The sequence below is a fragment of the Colossoma macropomum genome, unplaced genomic scaffold (genome assembly GCF_904425465.1).
Source record: "Colossoma macropomum unplaced genomic scaffold, Colossoma_macropomum, whole genome shotgun sequence".
Classification (NCBI taxonomy): Eukaryota; Metazoa; Chordata; class Actinopteri; order Characiformes; family Serrasalmidae; genus Colossoma; species Colossoma macropomum.
Genome location: NW_023494804.1, coordinates 32,045,650 through 32,061,436, shown reverse-complemented (window position 1 = coordinate 32,061,436; position 15,787 = coordinate 32,045,650). Strand labels below are relative to the sequence as shown.

At 39.8% G+C, this 15,787-nt stretch overlaps 1 protein-coding gene across 2 annotated transcripts in view; it reads right to left on the bottom strand.

Moving 5' to 3' along the window:
• Positions 1-15,494, bottom strand: part of postna (periostin, osteoblast specific factor a) — a 55,132-nt gene extending 39,638 nt beyond the window's left edge. Inside the window, exons 1-2 of one of the 2 annotated variants that reach the window (XM_036594415.1) lie at positions 15,306-15,494; positions 14,071-14,169 (exon numbers count right to left, since the gene is read on the bottom strand). In XM_036594415.1, the coding sequence (XP_036450308.1) occupies positions 14,071-14,169; positions 15,306-15,424 (218 nt within the window). In that variant the 5' untranslated portion in view covers positions 15,425-15,494. The remainder of the gene's footprint in view (positions 1-14,070; positions 14,170-15,305) is intronic. The other variant, XM_036594414.1, reaches the window with a different exon arrangement.
• Positions 15,495-15,787: the final 293 nt, after the last annotated feature.

The window sequence follows — 15,787 nt, the reverse complement described above, 5'->3', positions numbered from 1 at the left end:
AGGGGGACATAGCTGAAGTGATATATTATTTTTGGCACAATTTCATGATGTATGGTTCTTTAGTCAGGGACGTATGCCAGCAGTACGGCTAAGAAATGCTAAACTACACTGTAGACTACACTGGGGAATAGAACAAAAGAATGTTCTCATGTATCTGGTGTAAATTATGAGGCAGGCAAGAAGAGCTTTGTTGGGCTTTGTTGAGGATTATTATACTCGTTGTGGTTTCCCCATGATGCTTTAGCACAATTGGATCCAGTTATTGTTTATACCCACTGCAGACCATGAAAAAGTGGTAAAGCAGATGGAGATTTCAGTGACATTTGCACCCATGAATATTAGGAAAATGCTTAAAGCCATAGTTTGATGAAACACAGTTTTTCCCTTATCCCAAAAGTAGTGGATCAGCCAAGACATGTCTGTTGTCTGAAATTTGGTTCTTCAGCTACAAGGCTAATATAACTGACAAGTAATGGAAGCCTATACCACACTAAATGCATGCACTTTGCCGAATTGCACAAATTGTAATCACATTTTTTAACCTGCATAACTAATAATTAAAATGTACATCTTCATCAGTTTTGTTTGTGTACTGTTTTATATTTTTTGCATGTTTTTGCATGTTTTTCCCAGCTGGCCAAGCGGTTTGCCACTGTATCAGTCGAGAGTGACTTTCCCCTGTGGCGCAGAGGCTTTTTTTGGGGGGGAGGGCTGCTTCAGCAATGCTACACTGCAGCTACAAGGTTTCCTGGGCCAGGCACTTGAGTGATGTTACACCACAGCCATGAGGTTTTCCAGGCCAGATGCTTGAGCACAGCTGCACTGCAGCTTTGAGGCGTCCTAGGCCAGCCGCTTAAGCGATGTTACACCGCAGCTATGTGGCCTGCCAGGCTGCCTTCTTGAGCGATGCTACATTGAGGACTCATTCCGGGTCAACTAAGTGAAACTTTTTATTTGACAGTTTTTATGATGGTTTTGAGGTTTAATACTTATGTATTTTTGATACACTGATGGTGGAGAGGTAGGCTTACATGCACGGAGTGACCCAACAGCCACGATTGCGAACATTCAGCAAACAGTCATCGTGTTAGTGCCAGCACCATTGGCAGACGGCTGCACGATGCAGGACTAAATGCACGCAGACCTATTACGACTGTTCTTAACACCACAATAACGTTGCCAAAGACTGCAATGGTGTCGTGCCAGACTGTCAGGGCCTGACTCAGAATGGCGGCGGGTCATCTTCAGTGATGAGTCCCGCTTCTGTCTTGGTGGAGATGACCAACGAATCTGTGTGTGGAGGCACCGTGGTCAGCGCCAAGATAAACAGTTTGTTGTCATGCGTCGCTCGTCCAGAGGGCTTGGTGTCATGGTGTGGGGTGCAATTTCGTACAAAGCCAGATCACGTTTGGCTCTCGTTACAGTCACTTTGACAGCCCGATGTTACGTTAATGAGTTCCTGCGGCCAATGGCCCTACCTTTTCTGAACACACACTCCGGTGTGCTATTACAGCAGGACAACGCTTGTCCACAGACTGCTGCCGTCTCTGGAGCCTGCCTTGATGACACAGATACTATGCCATGGCCAGCTATCGGACGCACTATCAACACTCTACCCTTCCGTAAAATCTGCAGGAACTGTGTGAGAATATTTAAGCTGCATGGGATGGATTATCGCAGGACACCATTGGGAACCTCTACAACTCCATGCCAAGGCATCTGGCATGTTGCATTAGCAAACATGAGGGCCCGACGCTAAACTGAGAGACACTACTTCTGTACGTGTAGCTCAATAAATATCACCCATATCACTCTACATTTTTAATAATTTATTGTTCCTGGTAACCTTTATCTTCCCAGTGTAGTATCCAAAGATTTTTATTATTATTATTATTTACGACTATTTACTGGGTTGTATTGGTGTTGTAGACATTGTGCCCCCTGGTTTCTGTCACCACCACTGTAAGGAAAATTGTGGTAAGTAATGGTAAGTTTCTCTATAATACACCATTTCATTTCCAAATCACTCTGAATGACTTTGTTTACGTCTCCACGATTGAATTACGCAGAAATTTTGAAATATCAGTGTAATTTCTCTTTAAGCTCTGGGTGTGGTATGAAGCAATCGTGCGAAGATGAATTTGCACAACTCTAACTGGCAGCGTATAGGCTTCCCTTTACTTTTTGGCTGCGTTATCCTTGTAAGTAATGCTGGCAAAAGCAGGCAGGAAACTGCACGGAGGCTCTGTAAGCCATATATCTAGCAGCTATCCCGATTGCCCAGTTCTGACAGTGATGTTTTGGGAGGGATGCAACACCTGCCCCGTAATTAGTCAAGCTAGACTAATGCCTAATTTCCACTTCCTGGCACGGGGGAAAGCCTGGCAGATCTGTGAGTCATCACCCGTGTAGCCTGACAGTTCGTCGAATGATGATGTGGAGGAGGCAGACACCTGACAAGGAAGGAGGAGAAAGGAAACCCAAGCCACTGCCACAAGTCTGTCTCTTTCACCCTCTCTCTCTGTCTTTTTCTCTATTCTGTCTCTCTCACACATGCTCTATCATTTTATTCATTTTATTTCAATCTCTCCCTCTTTTTCTCTATTCAACAGAATCCAGAACCCCAGACATAATGGCCATGATTTCCTCTGCTGCCTCGAAACAATGCTGTTGGTGTCTGGGAGGAGGAATGAAAAAGACAGAGAGAGAGTGAGAGAGAAAAAGAGAGGCAAAGTGTGACTCAACCTTTCCCTGCATGTATTTCAGTGAGTTAACAGTCTGGAACTCATTGGAACTCTAAGGCCAGAGGCAGTGGGCAGTGCGGGGGGAGCACAGTGCAGCTCAGCTCAGCGGTGGGCACTTTGTGTGACTTGGCTTCAGCTCGGCAACCTCCCCAAAGACACACTGGTCAAACAGCTTCCACATGTTTAATGCACTGTTAGGGGTACAAGACACAAGACAGACCCACTCCTGGGGACCCTGGGTCAGTGCCAGTCCAAGATTTTTACCCCTAGATGTTTCAGTTGTTGTCAGTGATAATCAAAGCAAGTTGTGGTTTTATATGTCCAGCTCGCTGAAATATGTACAGAAACTATGAAAAAGCTAGTTGCAATCTTTCAGCCAATAATGTATTTGTCTTTGTAAACTCTGTTATGATTTGATTTTGTTGAAAAGTTATTGTGGAAAGAATAAAACGTTTCATATTTTTGCTATGCTTCTGTCAGTTTTTCACATCAAAACAGAGAAAAGTCAAAATGCAAACTCAAACCTAAGCGTAAACATAATTATGCAAGGGGAATTGAACTGATATTTCAAAATTCCTTCATAATTCAAAGGTTAAAATGTAAAAAAGGTCATTCAAAGTGGTTTGAGATGAAATGTTGCATGCTAGAAAAATCACAATTGTTCACAGTGCTGGTGATACGAACCAGCATTTAATGCCTCCAAACGTTGAAACAGTAAGAAATGCATTGTGCGTTGATGGTGGAGAGGTACATGTAAGGCAAAATAAAACCCAAACATATCTTCTTTTTCCAGGTCTACCACTATTTTACCATTATCAGTATTACATATAAAACACGGAAGAAAAGGTGGAGGTTCACTGCTGATTTTGGATAAAAAATAAATGGCTATATTTGCATTGTTGACATCACAACCCCTGGTTCCTTTCACCACCACTGTGAAGAAATTTGAGTTAGTAAGTTTGAGTTAGTAAGAACATACCGTAGGCCACATGTCTCAGGCTCCAGTCCTCACGGACCAAAACACTGCAGACTTCAGCGCACTGCCTCATTAAACACACCTGATTTCAGATCATCAGCTAACTAGCAAAGCCTTCATGAACTGAATTCAGAGCGTTAGATGAGGGTAAATGTAATCTTAATCTAATATCCACAGCACTTTGGCCTGGAAGGTCCCCAGTTTGACATGCCTGGTGTAGGCCTATATACCTACACTACCAATCAAAAAGTGTGGGCACACCCACTGTTTTTATTCAAATAAGCTTACAATTTTAAGAATAATAATGAAGATATCAAAACTGGTTAATATGGATTTAATTCAGTCTGAATTATTGGCCTTCTACCAAATAAAGCTATTTAGACTCCGCCCTCCCTTGTCAGAAAACAGCTGATGGGCTGGAATGCATTAACAATGAGAAACATTCCACTAATTAATATTAATTACTTCTACCTATAACGTTTAATGAGAAACAAAGAGTAATTAGGATGATATGATGAAAACTTCTCGTTTTAAAAAAACACTTCATTTATTTATTTATTTATTTTATAGAAGTTCACATACAGGCATCAATTTCAAACGTCTTTAAGATTATCAAAAACATACATTCAGGTACGTCCATACATTTGACTTGAGCATGATAGGGAGAAGACGAGCTGGGGTTTCAAACGATCAACCGTAACTCCAGTAATAATATAACTAGCATGATGAAGTGAAGGCATGAAATCATGTGTGAAAATCCCTATAAGACAGGGTTACACGAGGAACCAGGCACCCCCTGATACAGCGTCATGGGCGGACCATGTTACTGAACAGCTTTGTGCCATGAAGCACTAATATCAATGCCTGGATATCAGCATCAGCCTTACGTAACACATCAGCCTGGAGTCAGACGAACCCGAGCAGATAGGAGTTTTCCACACCCTGTTATTAACAATTCTCATGAGAAACACTGAAGACGTAATTAGTTCTTGTCTTTTTTCACATTGGCAGCAAGTGTGTGTGTGTGTGTGTGTGTGTGTTTGTGTACTAGTATGTGTGTGTGTGTTTTTAGGACACCAGAGAAAAAATCTTGGATTTTTCTTTTTTTTGAAGCCCAACGTGGTTTCAAAACGTTTAAATTCTTGTTTTAACAGTAATGATATGCTGCCAAATTTAATACAATTTAATGGTAGATAATTTCTAAGCCGCTGCCTGCTCAGAACCGTGCTCAGACGCCCGCCCTAAGACCCCCCTTCAAGAGAAACAGACCACTTCGCTCTTCTTGACCGGAGAACAAGTCGTCCAACGGTCATTTTACAGGTCTAACTACATTTTGCAGCTAATGTTGGAGAACTCAGGCTTTAATCAGATGATGAGTAGATAACAGACATATTGTGTATTATGATATTTGAACAAAATAAAATCATATCCATAACCTGCACACTGCAAAAAATAGTGTCTTGTCGAGTGAAATTATCTTAATTCTAGTCAATATTTCTAATATTTCTTATTTTGAGATGGTTGTGCACTTATTATAAGATTATTTAGCTTATTTCTAGAAATTTTGTACCTGTTTTTTTTTATTTATCTCATTAAACTGCCAGACAATTTAGCTGGTTTCAAGTACATTTTTTAAAACAAGCAAAATTATCTGCCATTATAGTGAGTTAATTTAACTTAATAGGTTAAATAATCTTAAAATAATCTTACAACAACTTCAACAAGAGAAATATTGTAAATATCGACTAGATTTACGATAATTTTACTTGACAAGATACTATTGCAGTGTAGCTAACTGCTGGGTTGTGCTTCTGTGGTCCTTTCTGAGTCAGCATGGTCTTATCTACAGACGCTGTGGAGAAATTTCTTGGGTGCTTTATTGTTCACCTACCCCTGCATGACACTATTGCAGGGAAACACTGTGAGCCTTGATGTTAGTGGGGTAGATAATGTATGTCTTTATTCCTATAGTCAAAGTGAGCCTATTATCACGCTCTCCTAAATGAAGTTAATGGCTTAGAGTCAGATCCTGCAGCAGGTGGCTTATGCAAGTAGGAAGCACATCTAGTTACAGTACAAACAATGGTGTAATAAACCTGCTGCTGCTAGTCTCCCTGTAAAGCCTGAAATAATAATCTGAAAATCAGCCGCGTCAGATTGGATTTTGCAGGAGTCTTTCGGACCACGTCATACGTCTTCATGTATTAATAGCACACACAGGCTTAAAAAGAAGATCTAGCTCAAAATTAAGGCTTCAAATGCAAGATCAGCGTTTTACAGATGAAGACATGACGACAAAAATAATTTACTTGCATCCCCGGAAGACACATCCTTCACAAAATTATATTTTTCCACCAGAGAGGTCTCCAAATCCCTGAATCTTTCATTATGCAGCCTTTACTTATCAATATTAACCTCTTATTCTCCAGGGTATATTTTGGTTTTTCCATCTGAATTTACATGCCCAAATCTTAAGGCGAATTATTCAGTAACTGCAGGAAATAAATGTAAATTTTTATTTTATTTATTAATTTTTGTAAAAGCTCCCCTCAAATTAACAGAACGTGTGTTTTATGATCACACATGTTGCTATATGCTTACAATTCACTGCTGAAAGCCAAAAATCTTAGAAGCTCTTTGTATTATTTTATAAAAGTAATTTTTACAGAGCAGATCACTGAAGAGACGCCATCTGTTTATAGTTTATAGCCCAGATTTGTGGAAAAATGGGTCGACTTTCAGTAGACAAAAAAATTTGTGAGTTCAGCTTCTTTTATTATAAGGGTTTAAAATTACATCACCCATCTATTTGACTGGAAAGAAGACAGTTACAGCTCTCATACGACCCCCACCTTTAGAATGTAGCTTATGAAATATGAAAGTTATGAAGAATATGACGAAGTGTGTTTTGGAACCACCGGTGGTCTCGAGGAGTTAAAAGGTTAAGAATATGAAATTGCACCAAAGAAGAATGTAATGGCCAAATAGACCAATGACAGATTTTTATCATTACTTTCTATATGCTTGAAGCTGAGTGACCACATGAAACACACTACACACTTGTGCTTTTTAGCAGCCAAAGTCACAACATAAATAACACGATTTGCTCTTTAATAGGTCAAACTGTCAAACTGTCATTTGCTCTTAAATGGATCAAATCCGTTGCCTGTTTTAAAAACATGCATACAAGTCACGCATAGTTCAGCGCCATATTGGCACGATGTAGCAGCGGCATTTAAGTAGCAGCATGTTCACTTAACTGACTTACACTGTTACACCTTAAAATTGAAACAACGAGTTGCCAAAATCAGAAAAATGAATTGGCCATTTTGGCCACACCTCTAGATTTCAAGAGAAGAAAACCACAAGACAGCCTATCAAAACAATTCATTATATATGTGCAAGGTAGACGTCTGCTACCAAACCCAAGCCAGAGAGAGGGTCTGACAAAATATCTGACTTGGGTCGGATGATGCAGGAGATGAAATTTAACAGCACATCAATCACAGTCACATCATGGCTGATTAGAGGGATTGTTAAGCTTTCCTAAAGTGTATTAAGCATTTTTGCAGAAGCAGCAGTAGCGTGAGGAACTTCATGCCCATGCAGATCTCTAGCATACATGCAAACTCATGAAAAATTCACTGTTTTGAATGCTAAATTCACACGACTCGTTTTAGTAGGTGAAAAACATTTTACATGTTTAAATGATAATTGTTCCCAGAGGAAAGAAATACTCTAAATGAGATCTCCTCTTGATCTCAGGGTTCTTCTCCTAGACGTGGTTAAGTCCAGTTTGAAATCAGAATGAGATCTGAGCCATTTTCTCCTATTTCTGAAATTTGGCTCCCAAGAAATAAAACTCAAATTTTCTCACTTTGATCAAAATGTTGTCAAAATGTTGTTGGATTAACACTTCAGTGTCTGACTCGTCTCACCCCAGTCTCAGCTGAATAATATCTCCATAAGAAAAGTGTCAGATCTCATTGTTTTCTTATACAGCTGGTACTGATCTCCTGCTGTCTGAACTGAGCTGAACCACATCACTGTATCTCCTCTCCTGCTAATACAATAATGACTCTCACTGCACAATTTACACTGTAATAGTGCTGCAACTCCTAGTTAGTTATGTCAGTACTCACTGTGCTTTTAGTTTACCTCATACCACTCAGTGCCTGCTATCATGTAAATACAACAAATCTGTCTTATATGCAATGTAAATATGCAAATAGATATGCTTTTATTTTATTTCTACTCTTTTATACTTTAACTTATGTCTAGTGTTATTTCTATTTTTTATTTTCTGCATAGTTTATGTAAGTTTATGTGCAATTATATGTCTTGCTACTGAGACAATGCAATTTCCCTTCGGGATCAATAAAGTTCTATCTATCTATCTGTCTATATATCTATCTATACAGCTCTGTTTTAGATCACAGAACTCTTTCAGCAGTCTCTCAGTGCGGAAGGAGAACTCTCGCTTTTCTCCTTCATCACCAGAACTTCTCACAGTGAAATGCTGAGGTTAATCTTCTCTTTTCTCCTACGGCGTGTTTACGAGAAACAAATCAGAAATCAGTGATCTTTCCATTATATAATATTGAGATCTGCTTTATCCATCTTAAGAAAGATTTTCCTCTGGAAAGAAAATCCATTTTCATTTCGTTTTTGTCAGGAATTGATGTAGAACATGCTTATTTCTGTGGGCTGTTGTAATCACTGTGAGCTAAACAGCCAACTTCAAATTAGATTGTAGGTGGCAATCTTTGGGGTCCAAGCACTACACACAAGTGGAGCAAGTATAACACTAAAGTTTTTAGAATGACCTTTATCAATATTAGCTGTGGGGTCTCAGAAGACTGGATTCAGCTTTGGTATATAAGAAACAGATTTTAAGCAAATGCATTAAAATGTCTAGAAAATAGGTTGTTGAACTCAATGAACTAAATAATTCCACAGCACTTACCCCTGTGTTTTATTCTCAGAGTGGACCAGAATGTCCAGTCATCCCTAAAAATTTCCTCCAAAAATGATGCCACCAAAACCCACTACAGGGGTTTCAGTTTCTGAACTTGTCCCCTTTTTCACTAATCATGAGTTTTCATGCCTGTCTAGTCTAAGGCCTTTTTTAAGTCTAATCAAGCAGCATGGGTTCATTAACAATATGTATACAAACTTAAATGTCATTGAATACACTAATATATATTGGAAATAATGTAATTGAATTTTATCAGTACCACCCAACTTTAGTGTACACACGCACAAATGCTAATGCACACTTATACACTATGGTGCGTATAAACTGTGATTAGTCTGGACATGAAAGAGGCCCCACATTTGAACACGGACCAATATGACGTAAACAGAATCATGAAGACAGTCCACGTCTTCAACTACAGCCTGTCTCCTTGAACCCTCTGGCCAGTGTAGAACTTCTGCAAATGATTAGTTCTAACGCTAACGCCAAAGTTACGTTCATTTCCAGATGAATATCAACTTGTTTTGCTGTTTACTATAGCAATAACTGTGTTGATGTCATATGTTTATTCATGTTGAAATAAATTATTTGAATCCATTCAGTGAATCAAAATCCAGTTATTCATATTGAACAACTGTCTGCTGGAAAAGACATAAAGAAGAGGTGAAGACAAAAAAAATTGGCAAGGGAAGGAAGAAAGGTAACAGTTGGAACAGGATGCTCTTTCTGCCTGGAGCCAGCTTTTCTGTCGTTGTGTTTTTCTGCCAGTGGAAAAGCTGCATGAAGTTCATGCCAATCTGACTTCTAAAAATTTGGCCACGATGTTTAAACAGCTTAACATATCAAAGGCTGACAGCTACGTTTCTGTTTGATTGCCATCTATATTATTCTGGCACTTAAAGCAAATTAGCACATCATCTCAGAGTGAGATCTTCACCAGTGGAGCTTGGCCAAGCTCACTTTCACCTCAAAGAAAACCTCATTTAGAGCTCTGACATCAGGGGAAGCCCCGTAAGCCACATTATGCACAGATAAAGTTCTGTAGTGCTGATCTGAAACCATGGTTTTACTTCTCAAAGGATAGTTAACCCTTTACTGCATAGTGTTGCCATATGGCAGCAGTGACTTTTTAGGCCTGACGACAATGTAAGTCATTTTTTTCCTATTCTTTGGTAAAACTAAAGGCTTTCTGAGTGACATGGGATACACTTCTGACCATGTGAACAGATCTGACTTTCTTGTTGCAATCTGTGCACGGACCTGAAGCCCTCTCAATGTATGTGTATAATCCATTATCCATCCAGGGTCTGCAATTCATACCATGGGAGTAAAGGAATGTGTTTCTTCAGACACACTGGTCACTGTTGTTTTCACATAACTTTTTTATATCCTTGACTTTGATGTTCTGATGTTTTTATCTATTCAATTATTTCCACAGTCCTTTCTGTATGCTTAAAACATTTAGGCACATTTGTCTGTTATGCACATGGTTTTTGTGCCTGGATTATATCCATGTCTATATCCTAAGGCAGTGTATTGGTTTACTCCAGTTGTATACATTACAGTTCCATTGTTGCACACTGTTGCCACATGGCAACAAAATGCAAAGTACACCCCCTACCTGTTAATAATAAAAATAATTCTATTACTTAATAAGAAAAATCATATAAACATGTTTTCATGTGTATTTTAAAATTCATGTTGCAACCTACCTCATAGTGCACTACCACCTACATTATAGTATACTACAGCCTACCACTTACTGCACTACCGCCTACATTATAGTGTACTACAGCCTACCACTTACTGCACTACCGCCTACATTATAGTATACTACAGCCTACCTCATAGTGCACTACAGCCTACCACTTACTGCACTACCGCCTACATTATGGTATACTACAGCCTACCTCTTAGTGCACTACCGCCTACATTATAGTATACTACAGCCTACCTCATAGTGCACTACAGCCTACCACTTACTGCACTACCGCCTACATTATGGTATACTACAGCCTACCTCTTAGTGCACTACCGCCTACATTATAGTATACTACAGCCTACCACTTACTGCACTACCGCCTACATTATAGTATACTACAGCCTACCACTTACTGCACTACCGCCTACATTATGGTATACTACAGCCTACCTCTTAGTGCACTACAGCCTACATTATAATATACTACAGCCTACCTCTTAGTGCACTACAGCCTACATTATAGTATACTACAGCCTACCTCTTAGTGTACTACCGCCTACATTATAGTATACTACAGCCTACCTCTTAGTGCACTACCGCCTACATTATAATATACTACAGCCTACCTCTTAGTGCACTACAGCCTACATTATAGTATACTACAGCCTACCTCTTAGTGCACTACCGCCTACATTATAGTATACTACAGCCTACCTCTTAGTGCACTACCGCCTACATTATAGTATACTACAGCCTACCTCTTAGTGCACTACCGCCTACATTATAATATACTACAGCCTACCTCTTAGTGCACTACAGCCTACATTATAGTATACTACAGCCTACCTCTTAGTGCACTACCGCCTACATTATAGTATACTACAGCCTACCTCTTAGTGCACTACAGCCTACATTATAGTATACTACAGCCTACCTCTTAGTGCACTACCGCCTACATTATAGTATACTACAGCCTACCTCTTAGTGCACTACCGCCTACATTATAGTATACTACAGCCTACCTCTTAGTGCACTACCGCCTACATTATAGTATACTACAGCCTACCTCATAGTGCACTACCACCTACATTATAGTATACTACAGCCTACCTCATAGTGCACTACCACCTACATTATAGTATACTACAGCCTACCTCTTAGTGCACTACAGCCTACATTATAGTATACTACAGCCTACCTCTTAGTGCACTACCGCCTACATTATAGTATACTACAGCCTACCTCTTAGTGCACTACCGCCTACATTATAGTATACTACAGCCTACCTCTTAGTGCACTACAGCCTACATTATAGTATACTACAGCCTACCTCTTAGTGCACTACCGCCTACATTATAGTATACTACAGCCTACCTCTTAGTGCACTACAGCCTACATTATAATATACTACAGCCTACCTCTTAGTGCACTACCGCCTACATTATAGTATACTACAGCCTACCTCTTAGTGCACTACAGCCTACATTATAGTATACTACAGCCTACCTCTTAGTGCACTACAGCCTACATTATAGTATACTACAGCCTACCTCTTAGTGCACTACCGCCTACATTATAGTATACTACAGCCTACCTCTTAGTGCACTACCGCCTACATTATCGTATACTACAGCCTACCTCTTAGTGCACTACCGCCTACATTATAGTATACTACAGCCTACCTCTTAGTGCACTACCGCCTACCTTATAGTATACTACAGCCTACCTCTTAGTGCACTACCGCCTACATTATAGTATACTACAGCCTACCTCTTAGTGCACTACCGCCTACATTATCGTATACTACAGCCTACCTCATAGTGCACTACCGCCTACATTATAATATACTACAGCCTACCTCTTAGTGCACTACCGCCTACATTATAGTATACTACAGCCTACCTCTTAGTGCACTACCGCCTACATTATCGTATACTACAGCCTACCTCTTAGTGCACTACCGCCTACATTATCGTATACTACAGCCTACCTCATAGTGCACTACCGCCTACCTTATAGTATACTACAGCCTACCTCTTAGTGCACTACCGCCTACCTTATAGTATACTACAGCCTACCTCTTAGTGTACTACCGCCTACCTTATAGTATACTACAGCCTACCTCTTAGTGCACTACCACCTACATTATAGTATGCTAGATCCTATCTCATAGTGTGCTACCACCAGTGTGCGAAATACCCCCTGGTATTGGGGGGGGGTCACATGTTGGCTGGCTACTTCTGCATTGGCTGGCTGCTAACTCACTCGTCATAGTGTGAACAAAATATTTCCTCTTTTGGAAATGCTCTTTTCTAGTTTTACACATTAATTAAGGTCTTACGGTGTGTATTCAGTGTGAGAAATAAGCAACAATTCTTTCTTTCCATCAATCACTTGGGAAATTGGGCAAGTTTTTAGATTTACAAACATGCATACAGCTCGTTGTTGAGTTTTTCAGAAGTATCCTGGGCATATTTACAGTTGTAGGCTATGAAGGACCAACTGGCTGAACCAATTTGTTACAGGACCACCCTGAGGCAGACCAGTGGTGCAGCTCTTGTTAGTTAAGAATACCAAAGACAGAAGCTCACCGTTTTGTGGGTGAAGCAGGCCAAACAATGATCTTTTTTTTTTTAGGGACCCCTCCAGAATTTAGATTTTGAGACATTTAGGAGGTCCAAGAGGCTAATGAGGAGGTCCCGGAACCCCCAGGACCCCCTGTATTTCGCATGTTGATGACAACCTATTTTAAAGTACACTACAGCTTACCTCATAGTGCATTACCACATACCTTATCCTTCCACTCATTGGTTACTTTATGAGGTCCGCCTACTTAAGTCCACTATGTAGTTGTTCAATCATAGACTACAGCTTGTCAGCCACCCTCTACTCCATTCATCATTGGTCAGCGTTATGGGGCTGCTGTTGACCAGATACTATGATTGACCATTCTCAGCGAGCATGGTAGTGTGTGTGTGGTGCTGGTACGAGTGTATGAGTCACAGCATTCTTTTTACACACGTCAGTGTCACTGCTATGTTGAGACTGGTCCGGCACGTTAAAGTCGCCAGCCAAGAGCAGCTCTGTGGTTAGAAATTGACCACCAATGAAGAGCTACAGGATGACTAAACTGTGCCTGGCATCTGTACATGGTGGAACCACAAGAAAAGTGTTTCTACTAAAGTAACGGGTACATTAGGTTCTCTAATGGCACCACTGACAACTAAGGTTACAATTGCCAATCTGAGACCACTTCTGTGGCTAATTTAGAATGGCTAAGTTCAGCTGGTTTTAGGGCAGTACAGCAGGGAAACACCTCCCTGCCTTCTACTCTGCCTTTAAGGCCAAACACTGTAATGCTGATATTTATGTAAGTCTGTGTCTCCATCCATCTCTGCATCTCTGAAAGTGAACAATCTACCCCGGGGGTCCGCAGCACAGTGATGGCAGAGAAATGGAGAGATAAAAGTGATGTTTATCTTTCATCATCCTCTCTGTGGATCAGGTGAGATCCTGCATACAGCTCGGAGCTCATAGCCTGTCTAACCCCTATCCATTACCACCCCCCCCCCGTCACCTACACACACCTACCACCGGCACACAGAGTCACACAGCTATCACAGATCAAAGAGACACAGCCCAAAGCAGGGCGAAGAGACAGAGCACTTACGCCTTCTTGCCGCAGATGGATCCCTTGTACCAGTTCCTGCATGTGCTGAAATACTTCTTTGTGGTGCCCATGACCTGCTGAAGGGCACACACGTTGGGCCTGCCAATGAGGTGTGTACAGAAAAAGGATGAGAAGAAAGAAGAAGGCTTCAGGGACCGGATTCAAGACTGATAACTGATAATTGCTTTCACACCTTGGTAGCTGGATTTTGGAGTCAATCCAATTAGGAGCATAATCGTTTAAAGCTCTTGACAAATTGCATTTAAGAACACATGCAGCAGTAAAATGAAAAAAAAGTAAAAGCCATCAGTTCCACCAGTCATCAATAAAGCTTTGTTATAGCTTTAAACAAAAGTAAACTTTTATTTTATAATCAGTTTATCAACTTTTAATACAATACTTTTTAAACTTAAAACGATTTTTAGTTTCAGTCAAGTCCTAGCACAAACGCTCAGCAATGTTTGGAAAACAATTTAAAAAGTCAACCCATTTAGATTTTTTGATTTCTGAATTTAATGATCAATTGAGCAGTTTTAGTCAATTCATTTAGATTTTTTCAAGAAGCATTTATTTTAGCTTTGCAAAAGCTTTTATTTTTCAATCAGTTTATCGATTTAAAAATTAAGTAATCAGTTTCAGTCAAGTTCTAGCATGAAGGACTGTCAATGCTTGTAAAGCAATTTAAAAAGTCAACTCAATTAATGTTTTTTTTAAAAAAGCCTTAGTTTTAGCTTTGCAAAGAGAACTTTTATTTTGCAATTTATGAATCAATTTATCAGTTTCAGTCAAAAACTAAAAAAAAAATGTTTAAAAAACAAATTAAAAATTCAATTCAGATTATTTTTCAAAAAACACTATAAACTTAATACATATAATTTTGTTTCAGTTTAACAATTCATTTCAGTTTTCCAATTTAATTAGATATAATAAAAGTTTGTCAATGTCTGCAAAATAATTCAAAGTCTACCCTGTTAGACTGTTTCTAAAATCTTAAGGTTTAATATAAACTTTCATTCACAATTATTTATTAATTGATCCATTTGAATTTTAAAGGGTACAGCAAAACAGGTTGTAGGATTTTAAGAAAACAATTTAAAACATCACCTGTAGGTTCAGTGTTTAGAAAAACATCAACAAAAATTGTTAATTCTAAACATACAAAACTACATTTCTTTTGAATTATTACAGCTTTCCAATTTCTCACCAATATTTCTTACACAAGCATATTGTCTTACCCCTGAGTCCTGGCCCGGATGCGGCTGTGGGACACAATCTTGTCATAAGCAGATGAGTCCACCTGGTCCAGGTAGGAGAGGGCCAGCAGGGCCAAGGTGGCCACAAACAGGAGCTTCATTTTGGCTCTCCCCCTGCAGACCAAACCCACTGAAAAAGCAGGAGAAATGGGAGCAGACTACAGAGAGCCAGTTTTTATATCACCCCTCCCTTCCACTCTCTCACATACACACACACACACACACACACACACACACACACTGAGGGGATGAATACAGAGTGTGAATATCAACCTATGTAACCTCTCCCTCCCTCAGAGCCCGGGGAGCCCTGGATGTCTAACTTGTTTTCCTCCGATGAACTGAACACCTATGGGTGGCAGTGCTCATAATCCAGCGTTGAGTATTCTGTACTGTTAACAGTAAAACAATGTTTCCTTTATTTATATTTCACTACACAATTAAAGTATCACTATTACTGTATC